Source organism: Pinus tabuliformis, chromosome 2_2 (assembly GCF_031772625.1).
Source record: "Pinus tabuliformis cultivar Carrire ecotype Pingquan chromosome 2_2, CPIR1, whole genome shotgun sequence".
Lineage (NCBI taxonomy): Eukaryota > Viridiplantae > Streptophyta > Pinopsida > Pinales > Pinaceae > Pinus > Pinus tabuliformis.
In genome coordinates, this window is record NC_142300.1 from 90,579,013 (window position 1) to 90,601,819 (window position 22,807).

A 22,807-nucleotide genomic window follows, 5' to 3' on the forward strand; every position below is an offset into this window, starting at 1 on the left:
TTGCTTCTTTTTAACGCTCAACTTTGCATCTTATTTTACATCTAGTTGTCTTTTTTTGCATCTAACTTGGTGCCCATTTATGTGTCCTTGTTTTTGCCCAATTTGATATCCTTTTGTATGCCATGTTTTGTTTCCTTCTTTGTGTCAACTATTGCACAATTTTTCACTTCTAATTTAAAACACTTTGTATGTCAATTGTTTGCATTTTGTATTAATTCCTAGTTTAACATCCAATTTTACTTTCAATTTTGCATCCATGGTTACACCCGCATTTGACTTCTTATATAGAGTATATTTTTCTTTACATATATGACCCCATTTATAGATTCATAGTGAAATATATGATAGTTTCTAAATATCATTAAAGCAGATATCACAATTCAAAATCATTTGTAAAGAAATTTAAGAGAAATTGACAACATCCATCCAAAAAAATAACAATGTGTCATTAACAATTTTCAAAACATGTATAAAATAGCAACATAATACTAATAAAATCAGTATTATTTTTAATCAAAACAAGTAAAATTCAAATATGATTAACAAATCAAAATATTTCATGAATATCGTTATTCTACGATAAATTAACAACATACATAAATCAAACTCATCGTATGATTACAAAATCAAAATGTCTCATTGATATAGGGTAAATTCACAACACCCATCTAAACATAACAATGTCATTCTACACAATAATTTCTTCATAAAAAACAATGCATGTGCATGCCTAGCTACCACCACCAAGATCATCCTCATGATCATCTTGACCATCCTCATTACTCTGATCCACATCATCACCAACACCGCAACTATCATCATCATCTCCTCCTTCACCACCATCATCCTCATCCTCATCCTCATCATCTCCTGATATATGTTGAACATAATTTGGATCATCGTCTTGGCAATCATTACCTATAGCATTCTGACAAAAAAAATCAATATTACATGTTAGTATTAATTACATAACACAACGCATGTTTTTGTTATACAATGTTAACCATAAAATGAGGTAAGATATACTAGCATTTGCACCAGATGTTGCAAAGGAAACGCCGTAAGGCATAAATTGAAAAATACAAATACAACAAAAGAATACTTTGATAAAGAATAAAAATATATTGAATGCTCAAATCAATGCCCCATTAACTGGAAGCATCTAGTAGACATATCTATCAACATTAGGATTATACACAATGATCAAGAAATTTTCCATATACAAACAACAACTTCCACAACAACCTTTTGTCACATCCACATTTTAAGAAATGCCTTGGAACGTGATCAGAATCTTCCATATTGCCTTTTTCATTATGCAGATAAATCTTCCATATTGTTATTTTCATCATGAATATTGTTAGTTCATTGTTGTAAAGTGTTAGTGTGTTAAATTCAATACTATAAGTTCGACAAGTGAAAAACATTCCTCAATTAGCATAATATACATTTTTCTCTCACCGTGTATTTTTCAGTCAAAGAGCACAAGTAACATATTAACATGTATTTTCCCTTCATTATTTTCATCATAGAGCCAAGAAATCTACGTCTTATCTATAAAGTAACAAAAACATTTTGAAATAAGTTTAATATTTCAAGCCAGTGTCTAACCTATAAAGTAACAAAAACTTTTTGAAATAAATTTAATATTTTAAGCAATTGACTAACCTACTTTAATAATTGAAAAATTCTCAAAGATGAATTATACTCCATAATAAGAGAGCCAACATTGGAGCCCATACTTTCACTAAAACCAAAAGAAACACAACCACTTGTTAAGAAGAAATTCAAGTAATAATAATAAAACAAAAATAATAAACATTAAATTATAAAACGGTATTTCCAACACACAAGTATAAATATACATGCTCTATGTCCATTGTTAGATTAAATGGGTGTGGAGAAAATTAGTAGAGAACCCAAAATTGTATTTCTAATTAGGATGGGTGGAGAAATGCTTTAAATGCAGGTTGTTGTCATTCTAATGAAACCCTTTGCAAAGGGGATGTTAAGATTCTGAGAGAAAAGCTAGGCTTGGTAGAGAACACCTTCCTTGTTAAACATTCCCCTACTGTAACCAAAAGGAAAGGGCAAGAGAAACAATAATTAGGTTTTTGTTCACAAGTTCTACAAAATATATAGGTGCTATTGATGTTTGAGTGAATAATGGGAGAGATTATTTATGAAATTGTGATAAGGCGCACCTAGTTTTGTCAGAAAGAGGCATATTAATGACAAGTACATCACATTTAGGTAGCATTTCGTCAAGATTTGTCTCCAATGTTGCTCCAGTTTCCTTTTCCAATTCGAGTCCAATAGAAAGACGGTCGTGGTAAAGAAGCTTACAATTGAAGGGCTGTACAAAGGAAAGCAATTCAATTCAACATCATGTAATGTTTATTATTATTAGATTGAAATTTTGAAACAAACAGCATGCATGCGTAAGAATTATGGAGCACTGATTTTTGAAAAGAAGTTTGCAACATCATGAAGTAGTACTAGATCCTAAGAATGAATACCTTCAAACGCTTAAGTAGTTCTTTGCCAATACGCCCTGCACCAATAGAACCAATAGTTTTCCCTTCTAGATCATATGACCTGTAAGAAATTGCTGCCACTTTCCAATCACCCTCAACAATTTGCTTATATCCAGGCACAAAGTTTCGCATCAATATGAGAATGCGCATTAGCTCATCTTCTGCCACGGACACCACATTACTTTCGCTGATCTTCAACCAATGATGATACAAACAAATCAATGGAATTAAAAAATATATCCAATATAAATAAAATGCGTTTTTTTAAAAGTAACTCGTAAAGTGAGAAAAATAAAGTTAAAAAATATAACAATGACAATTGTGTAGTTAAAGTGTAACCAAAACAAAAATATATATACAACAATAGAATAAATAAAATGCGTTGTTTTAAAAGTAACTCCTAAAGTGAGAAAAAATAAAGTTAAAAAAATATAACAATGACAATTGTGTAGTTTAAGTGTAACCAAAACAAAAAAAAAAATATATATATATATATATATAATAAACCTATCAAGTGTGGATCAAGCAGTTTGTGTCGGATTTAGCCCATAAAATGTCATTTTCAAATTTAACAATAGAATAAACCTATCTAGTGTGGATCAAGTAGTTTGTGTTGGATTTAACTCATGAAATGTCATGTTCAAATTTAATGGAGAGGGGTCGATTTAATGGAGAGGGGTTGAGAGTGGGAGCCACTTGTGAAGGGTAAAAATTATTCCGTAAGGCACTTAGTGAGACAGAGCCTTGCACAAACCTATTGACAACATCCTACAATTAGACAAATCATTCTTCCATCAACCATTGGAGCTGATCTCAACCTAAACGTAGGTCACCACGGTTAAAGAGAGGACATCATAACGAAACAACGAATTAAACATGGAACCGTCATTTCTAAAGGAAACAATGGTACCTAAAGCTATTCGAAACGTTCGAAGGAAGGAGCAAAATGTCATTTATAAGAAAATAGTAAACTTCGTCCACAACAACGCTACTTAGGGTGGAAATTGTTGGGAAAACCACCACAAGAAAGGAACAAAAAATGGGAAGGCTAGAAATGCAATTATCTTTGCCCTTGAAATGTCTGCTAAAAGGAGAGGAGAGTTCGAAGGAAATTAAAGAACTCAAAAGGCAGTCCTTGGAGTCATCATTGCCCGATTTGAGAGAGCTTCCATTTTTTGAAAGAGTTGTTTTACTTGCACCTCCCCTCTCCATTTTGTTAAAGAGTTGTTTCACTTGTTATGATATATATGAATGTTACAGTGTGCAGGGGTATGATTCAATTCCATACGAAAATACAAAACATCTTATAGGATTTCCTTATACCTCATAGGCAAACAACCATTGTCCCTTCTATAGATGAGCAGAATAAGTGCTTGGTTCTCTACACTAAATAAAGACAAAGTATAGTACTTATTGCTGACAAAATAGGATTTAAATCGCGGTTCAATTGCTTGACATTCAGCTGGTCGCAGAATTGTAGAGTGCATAATCATAAGTGATGTTGCGAACCTCATTGCTCAAAGTCTAAGGGTCTTGCGAGCCATAATCACAGCCATGTATGGCATATCTTGTGATTATTGCATTATATGAGGTCAATTCTTGTGAATACATTTCAGTTTATAATAAATTTTGAACCTCAACAGAGTTTTGGCAAGACCTGGTTGAGCTAGGACATCAACAACACAGCTGATATGAATGACATAATCTAGCCTCAAGAGGGAGCCTCTTTTGTTTCATCACTCTAACAATCTATGAAGTGGTGGAAAGCATAACAACTTCCCCTTGAATATGACACCTAAACTGAGTACAAATCCTAAATGATGCAGCCCTTGGTGCATGTCTCTCAAAGTATCGATATTTCAAATGTTGAAAGCTCTTGTGCCCATTTGATATGCATTCGATTGCAGTTCCCCTGAAGAAAGAATCTTATAAAGGTGAGGCCATGGTCAATATGTTAGCCATATCCATTAGAGTTGCCATTGCTTGACAACTTTAGTGTGATCAGTCCCACCATGATTCACATGGGCTTCTACTCAACACTGGCTGTTGCTATTGTAAGAGTCTTCAAGCTCGTTGAACCCATAGTATTGATAAGTGTATTCTTTGGGTCTCTGGTTTTCAAATTCTGCCTATGTTTTCCTCTCAGTATCATTATTTCAAATGCTGAAAGCTCTAATTCCCATTGTTGTGTATTTGATTGTGGTTTCCCTGAAGAAAGAAGCTTATAAAGGTGAGCCCGAGGCCAATATGTTGGCCATATCCATTGGAGTTACTATTTCAGCTTATGGGGAGGCCAAGATGAATGCATGGGAGGTGATTCTCCAGTTAAGTGCAGTTGCATGTGAGACTACCCAATTGGTTCTCATACAAATTCCACGAACATCAAAAGGGATTAAGTTGAATCCCATCACATCTTTGTTGCTCCTTGTTGCCTTGTTTTTCTTAGCACCCCCTGGGCCTTAGTAGAATACCCATTTCTGATAATCAGGGTCTCTTCCTTTGATTTGGATTACATGACATTTCTGCTTGTGCCTTGGCTCTTAATCTTGCAGTGTTTCTTCTGATAGGAAAGACTTCAGCCTTGACTATGAATGTTGCTGGTCTTGTCAAGGACTGGCTGCTCATAACATAATCTTTGTCTGTAATAAATGAAAAGGTTACAGTCATAAACTTGAGTGGGTGTGGACTGTCTTTTCTGGCTGTCTGTTACTATAATCATTTGAAACTTCAAGCTCTCAAGTCTAATGACAACCAACCAAAGTACCTCAGCAGTGCAGCTGATGCCAATGATGAAGGAGAAGGTTTGGTAATGATGAGTGGGAGATCCTCAATCAGAGATTCAGAACCAGTAGAGAAAAATCAAACTCAAGCTTCATGATTAGGTATTTAGATCATTAATATTGTCTTGTGCTAGAGATTATTGTTCTTGGATTGGCTCCTCTATGCCCAGATCTATTTGCAGGGAACAGGCCAGTCATTCACAGTGAAGAAGATAATGACAAGATTAGTGTATAATGATGGACAGGATGGTGCCCTGGTGCCAACCTAAATTTCAAGTAAGGAGACATCTGTTCATCAATTTGTCAAGAAGCATGGCCTACAATTCAATTGCTCTAAGCCTATCACTTCTTCCACCTGTCAAATAAATTGTTTCCTGTTTGTTTAGTTGACTATGGTTCTAATAAATATACTATTGTTTGATGTAAAAAGACAAAACAAAACAAAAAATATGGAAAGTTGTGACCCCATTTTCTAACTACAAATTGAAATCGGATTACCATAGTGACCACCTCTGCTTATTGGAATCAAAAAGGGGGTGGGTTATGCACAATCCTCCGTATCATTTGCTATTACCAGAGATAATTAAAGCCACCCTAAACTCAAGTCTTAACTATGCTGATAAGTGAATAAGTGCTTGGTTCTCTACACTAAATAAAGACAAAGTATAGTACTTATTGCTGACAAAATAGGATTTAAATCGCGGTTCAATTGCTTGACATTCAGCTGGTCACAGAATTGTAGAGTGCATAAAGTTATAATTCCAACAGATACCTACCAAATTTTAGGCAAAATTAACTGGAAAATATACCCAAAAAAAAAACTAAAATGTAAAACAATTAAACTATGCTTATGTTTGGACATGAAGCTATATAACAGCTACATGTACCCTAGTGGATATATACATGATTTGGACTTTTATTGTTTGGTCAGCAAAAAGAATTTCTTCAGGGGACGTCTTCCTGACTCTGCCATTTTGTCATATCTTCTTTTAATAATAATATTTCAACAGTTTTCTATAATAATCTTATTATCTTATTTATATTTCTACAATGTGTTTTTTTGTTATTCTTTCTTTATTTTGGAAGTTTCTCAGCACAGTCATTACTCCCATGACGCAGTAGAACACATAATTACTATCACTCAAGCAGATGAACCATAAAGCTTTCAACAATGACTGTGCAAATACCAAGAACATTTGAAAGTATTCCATTGCATACATTAATTGGATAACTTGTACATGACAAGAAAACCCATGTACATACTACAAATTAATGTATAACTTGTACATTACAAGAAAACCCATGTAGATGACTTGTCAAGCCAAAAAAGCAGCTAGGTTTAAAGCCAATAGGTTCACTAAAATGAAAATTTCCAAACTCATGGACTTTGCAGAGGTATCTTCGAGAAACATAAACACAATACCCTTCTCTGTAGCTACTACGCCAACAAGAGAAAGTTGAAACGTTTCCCAAAGGTCACAAGCAGTTATGTCAGATAAGAATAGAAAACTCACAGGTAAAGAAGAGTTTAAAGGCTATAAAAAGATGGAGACAACTCCGTACGTTATATGTCCATCGTAATGCTCTTTCAAGCTAGAATAGGCTCCAGGTCTGTTAGTAAAAGGCAAGAGACCAGCTAAAGGCAACAGGGGCTGATGGAAGCTTTCATTGGTTCTCTAGGCAAATCCATCAATGATATAAGTGTGAGGCATAGGAACCAGTAGACAATTGTAAAAATAAAAATCACAATCATAGCACTGTACCTAAGTCAAAGGTATAGTTGTAAGTTACTGTACACTGTTTTCCAAAAATAAACTAAAAATTTCAAGAAACTATTGATATCCTGATTAAAAGAAATGGCAAGCTACAATTTCTCATTTAGAAAAACATTCCAAAAATGTATCAATTAATGACTAAGGATACAAAAAAAATGTTCCAAAAGTTGTTAGGAAAGCTTTCTTGGGATTTGGCTTGTCTGGAGCAGGAAACATGGGCTGCATATATCTTTTTTTGTAACTGCCTAATGTAAGACATTTTGAAAGGGAGATTCAAGATGCTTCATCAAGGGGCTTGAAATTTTTCATGTATGGCCATTTTGAAAGGGAGATTCAAGCTCGAGGGGCTTCTAAACATCATGGTGGGCCTCTTCATATTTGCAGTCAATCTCCATTGTTCATTTCATGAAGCTTCAAGTGCCTAGAAATTCAAACCTATGTTATCACTGTAATTGGTTCTTACTGTTTTCGGATCAAAGGCACGAGTCTCTTTGTTTGTGGAATTTGATACATCTTCGGATCTTCCTCTAAATCAACGGCCTCATATAAAATATCTGGGCTTCCAATAGATTCTGATATCGGGTAGTGATCGTTAAAACTGTGGGCTGGGATTTCTCCATTAAAACACATTGAAGATGCATCAGAAATTCCAACCCGAGGTGAAGGTCTAATAGAAGACCTAGGAACTATGGAAGAAGCCAAAAAAGAAACACGGCAACTAAATTGCTATGTTACAGATTACCTCAATATAAATGAGGATCTTCTAACACTTGCCCAGCGGAAAGAGGAGGAGGTAATTTTGAAGCTTAAGAGTTTTATTTTGAAGGATTATTTTTATTAGCATCAATGGTAGAATACATCATGTATTAAGCCCTTTTATACACGTTGCAGATGAGCTCTTTAGCTGAAAGAGTGGAAGGCTTGCAGATGGTACTTTCCAAGAATACAGAGGATAATATCATTATGGGTGGAACATTGAGAGCTCTTAGAGTCGAAATGGCTGATCTCAGACAGCAACATCTGATACTTAGGCAGCATTATGATGTTACTCAAATGAAGCTTAGGAATAGTGAATAGTAAACCATGGGCTTGCTTCAAGGCAATATGAAAGTACTGGTAGGGTGAAATAGGATGAAGCTCTAGAAGCCTGGAATCTAATTCAACAAACACAGAATCTCGCAGGGCATTATTTGTTCTTGATGCACTATTTGCTAGAGAACATTTGGTGCACATGATCCACAAAATCCCACAACCCTGATGCAGAAACTCTGCAGGGATGCAGGATTGACAACCTTAATGATAATCTGTTAAACTAGAATAAAAGAAAATTTTATAAGCACAAGGCACTTGTATCGTTCTCTTGCTTAAGAGAGAATCTGGTTCAAGATCATTTTCCTCCTTTTAACAAGTGCTCAATAGATTTCCTAGAATCAGAGGTCTGAAAAGAAAAAAACCAAGAGAAGAAATAGACGAGGCCCCAAAGCTAGTAATACCACTGGGATTCTGTAGAAGTTCAAAATGCAAACATGCAAATTAAATATAGGGTCTGTCAATGGTGTGAAAAAAAAACCAAAAAGAAAAACCATCTCCACGAGGTCTTAGATTATATGAAAGTCATCAAGATATAGAACTCATTCTCAAAGCAGAATGTGATTATGAAATTCATCTCTTTTCTTCCCCTTGAGCTTGTAACCAGTCGGCACTGTCCTGGTAGTGGTTCCCCTGAAATGAACACAAGGTGGATAAAACACTGGTCTAAGAAAACATGGATATTATACTAGGAAGTAAAGAAGATGGTATAGTAGCAGTTCTTTGTCAATGGAATGTACAGTTTAGCAACAGGTTATTTGGTACATAAAAGGCCTCTGTGTACCATTATCTCCTGCAGTCTTTTTTTCCCAATTGTATCCAACTTCGGGTCATCATGGTTTACGAACAAATTATAGATAAAGGAAAAGAAAGAAGAGAATATCTAAGAACAAAGAACATGGGAATGCATGCTACAAAACACTATTTTCATGAATTATGTAATTTCCCAAAAATGCCACGAAAGATAGGCAGCTCGTTCCATCACAGAATGTCAAGTTAGATTTATTTAAACCATAATAATGTAAAGATTTGAGCGTTTAGAACTTTTAGTCAATATGATGCATCATTTACTACAATCTTCCATCGTACTGAATACTGAGATGGAGATTGCAAAACGTGAAGAGTCGATGGGAAAGTTAACCCGAAAGTTAACAGCCATTGTTGCAAACCAAGATTTGCTTTTTGCAGAAACTGAACACCTGCAAGTGCATAGACAATTGCAAAATGCCAACTACAAAAAGGTTGAAACTGAGGCTGAATTGATACATTCCAAAAATCTGATGAATGATTTGAAAGGGAAAATATGTCATATGCATGATGAAATGTGCAGACTAAGGGCCGAAAAGAGTGATATGATCAAGCAGAATATATTGCTTAAGCAAGCAGCAGAAGCTAAAGACCAGGTTATTCTAAACATCCGGAATGAGGCAACTGACTTGTGGCACAGAGTACAGGTTTTAGAAGATGAAGTCATGGAGAAAGAAGGTCAAATTTCTATATTAAAGGGATCATTCTCTGAAGAGTATTGGTATTAACAAAGCATAAGAGCATGGATTCACCATCAGATTGGCCTTTTCTGTCAGGATGTTAGTAGGAAGAGAAGGAGATACTTGTTTTTGACCGCTTGGCAATGCAAGTTTCAGGTTCAAGCACCCCTCTTGATCCATATGGAACTGAACAGAGAACTGCTCATCCTCTGCAGATTGATTTATAGTCATAGTACAGTGCTTGAGGACATTACATTACAACATCTCTACCACACTGAGCTTGCAAAAACAGTCTAACGATTACAGAGCCCTACAAGATATCCACTCGTGTCAAAAAGGATTTAAGCTTGTTTGCAGATATTTTTGAGCTTTCAACTGTTTAAGTTTTGGTGGCAATGAACTCGTTGAATTGAACTGAACCTTTCAGACTGCCCAAAAAGAAGTCACGTGAACATCAAAATTCTCAGTTAAACTGCCCTAAAAAACAACAAAAATGTCACATGGACATCAATAACATTCTCAGCGGAACAATTGTGTAGAGATCTATCTCGTATTATGATGCTGATCTGGGGAAACTCAGGTGTCAAAGGAAAGCGCTTGTAAGGGAGAAAAGAGATACCAGTCATTCAGGGAATTGACAGCATCGGAGAATATAACTCAATGCTTACAGAAAACCCATTCTCACTATGCCTTGAAAGGTTTGCAATGGCCTCTAATGCATAGTCACTGCTATAAGTTTGGCTGCCAGCACATGATGATACTCTCCTAAGTGTAACTGCTACTATTTCCCAACAAGTGTCTAAGTGCACTCTCCTAATCACTCCCTAGAATGATTGTTAGAATGATTGTTTAGCAGTTTAGTGAACAGGAAAAGGCCATTAGGGAAACTGGTGGATTGAATTTTCATTAAAGCCATCAAACAACTAAGTTACTAACAACTGGATCAATTGAGTGTAAAATATGGTTTCGTCTTAACCTCTGATATCAAAAACTTTGAGGTCTGGTCAATAAATTTGTGATTAATGTGGATATATGCAACACTAAAACGATATTCCCTCCACTCAAATACGAAACCAAGGGGAAGCGCGAAGAAACAGACCAATAATCAAAGAAGAATGCAATACCCCAATTATCGCAAAAACATTTGACTGTCACATCAATTATAGAACGCTAACAAACTTATGCAAACGAGGGAACTGGTTGCCACTAAATTATATTTGAGCTGAGGTATATATACATCAAGTACACACCAAATTGCCTTATCGGCCTCGGACAAAATAAAAGGGCAGGTTGCACACGGCTATTAGTAGCAGCAACTAAGGCTGGTTTAGTTTTCGGCTCTCAAAGAGCCCAATACTCAAGGTAATGACCTAAGTGGGCGTTGAATATTTCAATCCATCTTTTCTACTGCTTCCCCACCACCGTTCCTGACAACAGTTGCCGCGATGTTTCATAATTACTTAGTACTCAAAAGAAATATGAAAGTTTACAGGAGAGGCATATCACAGTATAAATGAAACAGTCTAGGTCGGTGGCAGTCGGAGTTGGCTTGTGAGAGTTTTGGGTAATTTTGAAAGCATAGATGCTCCTCTAATTGCTCAACTCTGCTTCTATATTAGTACAGATCCCGGATAACAGACCTTTTGCAGAGCTCGTTCAAGGAAGACCTTTAAAAACTAGCAAGTTCAAGTAAGAAATCCAAAAATTCAGTGCAGCTCATGAGGCATACGTCAATTGAGTTATCTCGGGCAGTAGAGTGGAATGGCATTTGTCAATTGAGTTATCTCGGGTAGTACTGCTTACAACAGGAGAATGACAAGACCGTATAGCAGAGAGTTCAAAATCCGCATACATGATACAAACAAGGATTAGAAGAGTCTAAGAACAGTGCTCACTGTCTACAGAGCCAAGACGAATGCAGAAGAGTTCTTCCTTCAGTTCCCCATCTGAGAAATCAGTTGCATGCCAGACCCAAGTTTTATCACTACCTGCGTGCTCCTGAAGTGACATTGGGGAATGAACTGCAAGGCAAAAAGTTGAAATATTTCCAGAAAGTTGAAATATGGCAAATTTTTCCAATCAAGAACTCTAAATAATTTCATTAGGACAAGGCGTAGAGGATTCATGACGGCGACAAGAAAATAATGGCGCTTTGCAATTTTAGCACTCTCTTGCAGAAAAATACCTTTTCTGAAATCGTTTTGACCACGAAGAAACGCAGATGAACTGTTGGAAGTCGTGCAGAGAGAGATCTGGTGGCTCGTGGATCGATTCTGGGGCAATGTTTATGCGATTGCAAACCATGATTGTTCATATGCGAGCTACTGAGCTCGTTGAGAGGGATGCGCGCAATGGCGCCAAACTACCAAGAGGATTTGAATTTAAAGGCGGGATAGAATATCTATCGTCCGATCATGTCATCGATGGCCATATATTTGTGTTTCAGTAACGGATTTTCAAAGAATTTGAAATAGTATACATTTTATAGAATGTGAAATATTATACATTCTATTATTTAACCTGAATAATAGTTTTACTTTGGAAAAATAATTGGGCACATCAAATAAAATATTGATGCGACGGACATAGAACTCCGAAACAATAATGCACCCTTCTCTTACTCCAAAACAATAATGCACCCTTCTCTCGCTGATGTGTCAATGCTTTCTTTGAAGTGGAACTTAAAGAATTAAGTAATTATTCATGATTAAATTGGGATTTTATATAAATTAATTGATTATTTATTAATGTTAATTTCATTTTATAATTTTATAGTAATTTTTAATAGATTTTTGTTAAAGATAATTATTTGAGCTATTATTGTATCAAGATTTTTGTTGTGTCTTTTATTATTATATTTTAATCCACTTTAAACATGCTCAAAATATGTTTTCATCTTCATTTGTGGAGATTATCTACTTGCATATTCAAAAAGTTTTGATGTAGTTTTTGCCTTGAAAAATGATTATTGTGATTGTAATGGTGAGAAATTATTCTATAAAGAGTGTTAAGTGTTATTTAGAATAAATGAGAAATTCTTTTTGAATATATAAGACTAATCTTTGAGAGAATAGATATATATTCCCTAATTATCACATAAACAAGGGGTTAATCTTGCATTTAGTGCTTTATCTCTATAGAGTTTCGCTAAACAAAGGGAATACCTCCTCCTGCGTGACTTCGATTGTCCCTCCCTCTTACAGGATTGCAAAGCATTAAGAATTGAATCTTCTTTATTTTAAAGATGTAGTCTTGTCGAATATACCAAAAACATAGTAGGATTCTTTCATTATTGACAACATCAAGCACATGTGCAAGGGAAGTATTCATCTATGGATGGTTAACAAGTTCATTAATAACTACAAGCAAACGCTTCAAACTATGTATTTAATGATCTCTAGTCATCATCTAAAGAGTTCAAGAATCAAATCAATTCTAACCTAAGTTCTAAGTATATGGTAAACCTCTACTCTAGAGGTTCTATTATTGTAAAATTTCACAACTATGGAAGTTGTGGCAAGGTCTTAAAGGAGGGACTTTCTTTTTGGGGAAAAACTAACCTTTTTTCAAAAGATAGTTTCTATAATTGAATCCATCTTCAATATCCATTTCTTCAACCCCACTCTGCCGGATTTGAATATTGAATCCCCCCTACTTATTTTGGGATGAGATGATCTTTCAAAAGCCAACATAAATATATTGGGGACTTACAACAATATACAAACTAAGCAAGGAAGGGTATACACACATGTGTTAGAATTTGAATTGAAGTTGACTTGAGCAAAGGTATAACAATGCATATTTAATTAAATATTGGTGATTTTAACAACCACGTCCATTAGATTAAAATAATGATATTTTATGTGTATCTATATGCAAAGACAAAATACTTGAAAGGCACCTTCCCAACAACAAAGGTCATTATAAGAAAAATGGAAAAATAACAAGTTGATGGGTGGTATGATTGAATGAAGAATCAAAGGGCAAGAAAGAAGAGACATCCAAGTTTAGTCCTAATAAAAGATTTTATGGCCCCTTCCAAGGAGTGCGTTATTAAGAGGGACACAAACATGATCATGGAGTCTGTGCTAAAGTCTTATGGGAGAAATAGGAAGCATGTGAATGAGATATTATGGATTTCAAAAGAGAAATCATGTTATTCAATCCAATAGAAGCAAGGGGATTGGTGCTACTTGAGACTCCATAAGCTCTAAATCAATTGGTGAAAGCAAGAAGTCTAAAAGATAAATGCAAAGAAAGGAATATCCATCTATGTACAAATCTACAATAAATAAATTCAAAATTATACAGTGTTTCCATATAGACAATGTTAGGTCCCTATAACACTAGTGATTCCCCCATTACTAGTGTCATTGTGGCCCTTACTGTTATTGTTGTGCCCTTATTGTCCCCATATTGTTATTATTGTGCCCCATAGAAGCCCACTATTGTTATTTTTGTGCCCTTATATTATTATTGTTATGTTGACTTTGATTATATTGTGACCCCTTAGACTCCTATATATAGAAATGAGGCTTTGTCATTTGTATCATCCAATAATTGTTCTTTTGTGTAATGTAAAGGAGGTTGCCCCCTCGAAGAGGCTGATTTCTAATTTGTTGATCTATCTTTTCTATCTTTTTGTGAGTTGGTTTCATAACAGACAACCTAGGTTCGAACCCTAAAAAGTGTAGGGTCTTTGTGAGTGTTTGTGAGGGAATGTGTTTGACATCACATAATTGGATTCCCTTCATCATCAAAGAGACATGTGTCCCAAAATTCAATTTGGTTTAAGTGGATGTTAATATGATACATTGTATATTTTCTGAGGGTAGTAGCACAATTGGAAAAAAGCATGTTGGCAAGCCCTTGTGTATCCAAGTGATCGAAAGTTCAATCCCCCAGACATATCTCACCAATTGAACTTAAAAAAAATATGATACATTGTATATTACAAATCCATTAAGTTAAGTAATGACCTTGGCTAACCCAAATATTTAATTAGAATTTAAGCTCAAACACAACATTAGAAATGAAACCTTCACTCTAGATCTAAGGATATAGGGGTCAACATTGGATATTGGATACAAGACAAGGTGATCAAATGTATCTCTTGGACTAGCATTATTTACAAAGGAATACAAATTTTAATGCTTATATTAACATGTATGTATAATATAATAATGAAATAGTCACTCTTTAGTTCATGGATAAAAGTGTTGGTGTGGAAGGAAATCTCGAGGGATGTGTCACTATAGTCATAAAAATTGCATTTATTGTGGCATATGGAGAACTTATTAATTGGGTGTAGCTTTAAAAATGGATAGGAGTGTTATCCTCCCCACCTAACTGCAATTCCTACAAATGACATATTTAGTGATTAATGAGTATATTGTTGTAATAATTTTGAACCCTGTGTTAAGAAATCCCTATGCAATCCAATTTAACTTAGGTACCATCCTCAAAATGAGGAGAAGTCATTTGTGGGTTTCCTTAGAATGTGTATTTCAAGGAAGAATGTGTACTTTGTCGATATGTTGAAAGGTTTTACGGTCTTTGTGTTTTAGTGTACCATGTCATGTTTGGCATTGAGCGTTGGGTGTGTTGGAAGCCAACTCTTGGTAAACTCAAATACACTTGTCCTAAGGAGGGAGTTGGGGTTTTAAGGTTCTCTAGTTGTAAAAGCTTTCAAAGTCAATGTTTTTCATCCTCTTCTTGCATATTGCAGCCTCAAGGCCATTCGATGAGTTGGTGGTCATGCTTAAGGTTTTCATCCTATTCTTTCATTGTGCTTAAGGTTGATTGGTACCTTGTTCCATGAATTATGATCAACTTTGGGTCCTCTTTCAGTAGACACCTCCTAGCCACAGTATTAAAGGCAACATATTGGTTTCCTTTACTAATTTTAGCTTGTAATAAATTTAGATGTAATGGTTGTCACACGCGTTCATATACAACTACCTCATAACAAAGCTAACACAAGCACTTCTACCCATGCCTACATCACATCACAGAGGAGGAATCAATCAATATTATTCAATATCCCGCATTCGAGTATCCCTCCTTTGAGGATTCAATCCAACATTTATGGAGATCAGGTCATCCATTTACAATAACTAGCTTTGCCATATAGCATGTTCATATTCCTATTGTCATGGCCGAAAGTACCACCGACATATATCTTATGCAATACGAATAAATAATTAGAACGCCTCAATGGATGCAATTCATCCTATAATGCATAATGCATATATTAGATAACCCGAACCATAGGCTCTACCGTTTCAAAACAAAATCATTTATCATACATAATCAATAATCCGTCTGCCACAGTTGCATGACACGTTAACATGTGTATCTTAGGGATTATGCACAATTAATCAGAAGCGCAGCATTGGATGCATAGCACAAATAACTTGTACCATAGTTTATACAGTCGAGCCTTAACCATAGTTAACAAATTTGCATAGCGGCTCAAGCACGACTATTCACTATCTTAACAAAAGACAGGTTAACACCAATTCTACATAAGATCCACATACTGTGACTGTAATTAGAATTTCATTTATGTGCATCCATAAAATCATCTCATTAACGCCACATGCAGTGCATTTAAAACTCAAGCAAATTCTCTCATATGCTAAGGAATTTATAACATAGAGGGTAAGAAACCAACATACAGAACAATCCACGCAAGTGAGTCAAACTAGATCAAAAGAGAGAACGACACTTGGAAAACAGAGCACCGCTACCCAACCTAGAAATGACTCTTCAGTTCACCACCGAGTCGAGGTTCTTGCCATGGATCAACCGCCTCCAATTGATCTATTCAATGGGTATTTAATACCTTCTTTCATGATATGGTTTCCATTAGCGGTGTCTCGCTTTTATGGATCTTTTTATCCATTTGCGTAGGCTTATCTCATAAAAGCTCACCTTTCTCTCCCATGAGGATTTTCCTCATAGAAGATTGCCTTTCTCTCCCGCACAACTTTTATGTTTTTCTCAATGGATATTTATCTCCAATCCATCCAACTTATCTAGAATTAAATCGAGAAGCTTTACCATGAAAGAATTATCATTTCCCATTCACCAATGTGATTTGGCAAGAATCTCATCTCTTGGTGTCTCGCTTTTCCAAGTGATTAATTTATTAATAATGTATTTACTTTTTATATTACACATCATACCTAGCTTTTCTCAGCTTAGGTTTGAAAAGTTTGACACACAAGGGAGGGGTGTTACATTTTGGATCCCTCTCTTTCCTTAAGATCCCTCCAACTGCAGCTAGAGTTCTTAGATGACTGTAAGGAGGAAGCCCCTATTGGAAAGGGACAGACAGTTTGAAGGTGTCTATCTTGTTGGTAATTCCTATATCGAAAAGTTGTATTTTCATAGTCCAGGGGTTGGGAATACACAATTCCCATCCACTTGAGCTCAATTTTATCTCGCAAAACTTCATTGGGATCTACCTAAACACATATGCAAACATAGGTGAAAATGCCTTTCAAAAGTCTTTCCCTGTCTACTTTGACGAATCTTCCAATAAAATTGCCCACTTTTTCTAAGAGATCTAGATGGGTAAAGTGAATGGGAAAACTGGGAATCTTACCCATACTAGAGTAGTCATCGGCAACATAGTGAGAGGATGGAAGTTGGGAAACCATGGCTTCACTAGAAGACCAACTCATCCCCAAAACCATGGACCTTGGTCAAGGATTTTTTTCTTATCCTCAAGACATTTGAAGATCACCACAAAAAAACATGGGTCTACATCCACCCAAACCGGCATTCATCCAATCCTATCATAATCGAACAGAAAAACGCTACTTTTTCAATAGAAAATGGGGAATAAAAGTATCACCCAAGGATAATGACCATCGCATCAAGCGCTCAATCATAAGGGAGGAGCAATAATTTGACAATCACACGTCCTTGATTTCTGTTGATTTAACTCTAAACACTCACGTAATATTCTCTTGCTTGGCGAATTAAACACCACTGCATGGAATGGACGAGGATTGAGCCGAACCCTGGATGAAGCCCACTTCATTCTCATCTAAACACAAAACTATATATACGTCAAAGCTATTACAATAGATTCTGACTATCAACACCTCGAGGTTCTGTTTATATGTGGCTACCTTTTATGGTTACTATTGAATGTGTGATTGGCAATAGTAATGGCAACTTAGGGCTGCCAAATTTCCTTCGATTCCCTCACTACATCCTAACGCAAATAGTTGTTCAATGCCTTGGTTGTCTTTCAAAACTGGTAGGCAGCGTCTTCTTTGATATTTCTCGATGGTTTTAATTCCACTACAATCACAACTTTCATTTACATAAACTTCGTGTTTTCGCACGAGCGACGATTGTTCCAAGGTGAAATGTCACTTGGATGGTTTCAATGTTGTTGACCCATCATAACTAACTAACGTATATGCCCATTACAATTTTATACCACCCCATTATCAATATCAATTATGCATGGGAACCAATTAAAGCAACTTTTCACATTAATTTTATATGAGCATGAGAACATGTGTTAACAAGCAGCCCATAAAGCCTCATTTTGAATGCCATAGTCACTTAGAAGGAATTCCTCTTGTAATAGCATCCTCCCTACTAAACTTTGCTAGTGCTAACATTAGAACCACCATTACAACAAGATATCTTTCTAGTGTTGACAACACCATTATAGTAAGATACCTCAAGAGAGACAGAAAAATTAAAAAGTATGATAGTAATACGTATCCAGAAGATGGTATTGAAACTAGTAATTGTTCACGAATCCATAAGATTGTAAGGTCATTCTCATTATCATAATCATTGTCATCATCATCACCATCATCCTTGTCATTGTTATTGCCATCATTACATTATCATCATAATCACCATTCATGCCATCATCATCATCATTATGGACATTGTTTGCAATTGTTCATAATTGTAGATGTTGTAAGAAATATCATCAACCCAAAAAATGTGATCAGTGCTAGAAAAGGGTTGTTTAGGACACATTGATATACGTAAGAGAAATAACAACTCTATTTTTGACAGATGATCGATGATCATCATCATCACCACCATTATCATTTTTATCATCCCCATCATCATCATTAATGTAATTTCTATCGACATTGTTGTAATCATGCATCATCATCATTCATGCCATTATTGTTTTTGATGATGACCTAGATGAAAATGATGATCATGACACCAAAGATAATGCTTATGATTATGACAATGACAACATCTAAAATTGGGAAGATTCGCCAACGTCATTAGCATCATCATCATCATAATCATTGCCATCATCATCATTGTCATTGTAACCACTATCGTCTTTATCATCATAATCACAATTCATGTCATCGCCATCATCTTCATTTTCATCATTGCCAATATTATTGACATTGTCATCAATTGTTCATAATTGTCAATGCCATAAGGAATATCATCAATTCAGAAAATATGATGAGTGTTGGAAAAGGGATGCAAAAGCGAACATAGAAATGGGGGCAACAATAGAAGTAAAATTGGATGAAAAGTGGATACAACATAAGTAGATGCACAACAACATGAAAAACCTGACACAAAAGTGGATGCAAAAGTAGATGCAGTTGTCAATGCAAACTTGGATGCAAACATGAAGGCAAAAGTGGAAGCAAACATGGGTCCAATGGTAGGTGTAAAACTTGGCACAAATTGTGGTGAAACAAATGTGGATGCAACAACGGAAACAAAAGTATATGAAAAAATGGATGAAACAAAAGTGGATGCAATAGGAGATGCAAACGTGGAAGCAAATGTGGTTGCAATGGTAGGCGCAAGATATGGTGCAACAAAAGCGGATGTAACAATAGACAAAAAATATGCAAAATAAGATGCAAAAATGGATGTAAAAGTGGAAGCAAACATTGATGCAACAGGCAAAACAAAATTGGATGCAAAAAATGGATATAATGTAAGTAGATGCAAAAGTAGATACAAAACGAGATGCAAAACCCAATGCATAAACCTGACATAAAAGTGGATGCAAAAATAGATGCAATATTTGATGCAAAAGAGGATGTGAACATGGATGCAAAATTGGAAGCAAATGTGGATACAACAGTGAGTGCAAAACATGGTGCAAATTGTGGCATAACAAAAGTGGATGTAATGATAGATGCAAAAAAAGAATCAAAGTATGATGCAAATGAAGATGTAAAAAGGGATGCAAAAAGTGAAATTTAAAATGGGTGCAACAGTGGATGCAAAATTGTGTGCAAAAGTGGATGCAATAGAAGTCGATGCAAAAGTAGATGCAAAACGAGACACAAAACCCGATGCAAATCCCGGTCCAAAATTGGATACAAAAAGGGATGCAAAAATAGATGTAGTAGTTGATGAAAACCTAGACGCAAATGAGGATGCAAACGTGGATGCAAAATTATAATCAAAAGTGGGTGCAAAAGGAGGTGCCAAACTAGGTGCTAATTGTGGCACAAAAATATTAGATGCAATAGTGGGTACAATAATAGATGCAAAAGAGGATGTAAATATGGATGCCAAACAAGAGGGCAAAGTGGATGCAACAAAAGTAGATGCAAAATTTTATGCAAAACTAGACACAAAACACGATGTAAAACTTGGCGCAAAAGGGATGCACAAATGGATGAAAAAATGGATGCAAAAAATGATTTAAAAAATGATGCAAAAAAGGATGCGAAAGTCGATGCAAAAGTTGATGCAAGTGTAGGTGCAAAAAGTGGATGCAAATGAGGATGCAAAAGTATGTCAAACAAAATTAGGTGCCAAACTTGATGCAAAACCTGGTGTAAAGGATGACACAAAACTTGGCATAAAATTTGGTGCAAAACGTGGTGCAAAACCTATTGCAATACCTGGTGCTAAACTTGGTGTAAGATTTGGTGCAAAACTTGATGCAAATTTTGTGTCAAGTTTTGCACCATATTTGATAAATGGATGCAAATAGCACCAAAAATGGGTTCTAGATGCAAAAAAAGAAGTAAAAAGGGACGCTAATCGCTGGTTTTGTTGTAGTGTACTATGCTTTGTGAAGACATTTTATTATGGTTTGAATGGTTATTCTTTCGTGCATGTTATAATTTTGATACATGAATTTTCAATAATGGCCAAAATCAAGAAGGAATATTACTAGAATGGTCTATATTAGTCACAGAAGGCCTATATATGTTCTTTTGATCAACATAGAACAAGTTCATAATTTTGGAAAGAAAAGATCTATGTTATTTTCAAGAACGTTTTTTCTTCTTCCATGGATGTATTACTCAGATTATTAATGACAATAAATGGCGATTCCTTCGTTCCAAGATTACAATTTGTCTTCTCTCTATTGTAAGTTCATAATGCTCATGTTCCTCTCAGATTCCATGTTATGTAGCTGCTAGATATGTTTCCTTCTTACAGATTCGTTTGAGTTAAGATGTTGATAAAAATGTATGTATAAGTATTTGGAAACTAAATCTTTAATTGCGCTCCATGAATCTTTGCATCCATTCCTTTTTCATACTCGTCATGTATTTCTAAGTCTAGAGAAGTGTGGAATTCTCGATATTCCGAGCTCTACATGATGGGTTACTTTATCTCTTTCTCCTGCTTCCATATTCATACTAAAGTAATTGATCTATAACTCTTCGAGAGGTTTGGCCTCCTTTGATTTACCATTTACACTGTGTATGTTGCATATATGTATATATAAAGAAATCATGGACTATTTATTTCTTTGATGATTGAACCAACTAAATTCTCTTGGTAAGAAAAATTATAAGTGATGTCTCTATTCTTTGAAGAATTATCAAAGACACACCATATTTATATGTTCTAGGCAGTGGTCTCTAAATTATAAGTTTATCATTTCAATTACTAGTATAAATTTTAGCACTTTTAGTTGTTGACTCCTATTTAAATTCCAAACAAGTTGTGTGAAGTTTGAAGGTACTAAAAATTTTGTATTGGATATACCCCGAGAAATATTTATGGAAAGTTTCTGCAATATAGGTATCAATCACTCTGAGTAACCAACATAAATTTGAATTCGATACTGCAAGTCATTGTACTCATTTCTATATGAATACTTTTTCTATAAGTACTGGTACAATTACTACTCACTCGCCTTCTCCTTGCAACAAAAATCTCACTCCACCACTAACTTCTATTTATAAGGTTACATGTTAGTCTTTAATTGCGTTCCCCCATGATCCGATTGTTCAATTTCGAATGAAGTGAAAGAGAGAATGGATTTCAAAGCTATACAGGGTTTCTTGCTAAGAACCCTTATATTCAAGTTACCCTTCAGGTGGTTTAGCTAAAATGAACTGAATGGTCGTGGGCCTTTAGCCTACATAGGTCCCCTGGGCTTGAGATGGCTTTAAAATTTCTCTTTTTGTTTTTTTCCTTAATACTGATGTCTCAAAGCTGGACTTTGGTTGTAAAATTTTGTAATTTCATAATGCTATACTTAGAAAGTCTTCGAGTGTTGTTAATTTTATTTTTATTTTTTTATTTTTTGACCTTAATTGATATCCAATAGGGTGCCCATTGTTGTGGAACATATGTAATTAGGTTTTGTAATAAATTTCCTTTCCAGGTGAAATTGTAAGTGTAGTTTGATACTAGATAGGTGTATAATTTAAAACTCTTCCATCGTCATTCTAGTATGAGTTTTTTTATAGAAATATTTGTTTAAATTCTTCAAATGTTTTGGAATGATGGGTAAACCTAATTATCACCAAAATATTTAATATATGTTCTCTCCACACCAAAGTTGTATGGTTTATAATTTTCCATGCTAGTTAACTTACTAGTAATCTCTTTCAGTTGTTCATTTTGTTACTACACTTTAAGCCTTTACCAACACTGGGTTCATCTAACATGCATTAATTGAGACACCTGAATTTAGTCGAATGAATGGGCTAACCTAGTTTGTTTGTTGACAACTCCTTTGTTATATTGACCACAACTAGTGGCTCAGTTAGCTAGATCTGTATTATTCTCCTAAAGTAGTTTCCAGACCCAACACTATAAATTTAAGGTATTCATTTGTTTTGAATGGAACCTTATTATACCATGGTGGAAGTAGAGTTTCTGGAGAGTTCTTATCACTATAGTTT

General features: G+C 35.2%; 1 protein-coding gene across 3 annotated transcripts; it reads right to left on the bottom strand.

Annotated features, from left to right (window-relative positions):
• Nucleotides 1-470: 470 nt before the first annotated feature.
• LOC149191567 (formate dehydrogenase, chloroplastic/mitochondrial-like) lies at nt 471-12,048 on the bottom strand. Of its 3 annotated transcripts, XM_089406263.1 has the most exons (4): nt 11,854-12,048; nt 2,520-2,729; nt 2,205-2,356; nt 786-928 (listed from the first exon to the last, which is right to left on the bottom strand). In XM_089406263.1, exons 1-4 carry the CDS (start codon nt 11,980-11,982, stop codon nt 919-921), a joined length of 501 nt encoding a protein of 166 aa, XP_089262389.1. In that variant the 5' UTR covers nt 11,983-12,048; the 3' UTR covers nt 786-918. The 3 variants fall into 3 exon arrangements, with proteins under 3 accessions (XP_089262388.1, XP_089262387.1, XP_089262389.1); XM_089406262.1 differs by lacking the exon at nt 2,205-2,356 and having other exon boundaries at nt 471-928; nt 2,520-2,724; XM_089406261.1 differs by lacking the exon at nt 2,205-2,356 and having other exon boundaries at nt 471-928.
• Between the last annotated feature and the right edge of the window lie 10,759 nt (nt 12,049-22,807).

Coding starts and splice junctions, on each gene's coding strand:
- LOC149191567 (XM_089406261.1), bottom strand. CDS start 11,982: ATGAACAATCATGGTTTGCAATCGCATAAACATTGCCCCAGAATCGAT. Junction 2,730..11,853: donor TCAAAACGATTTCAGAAAAG/GTATTTTTCTGC, acceptor CATTGGTTGAAG/ATCAGCGAAAGTAATGTGGT. Junction 929..2,519: donor AACTACTTAAGCGTTTGAAG/GTATTCATTCTT, acceptor TTTTTTTGTCAG/AATGCTATAGGTAATGATTG.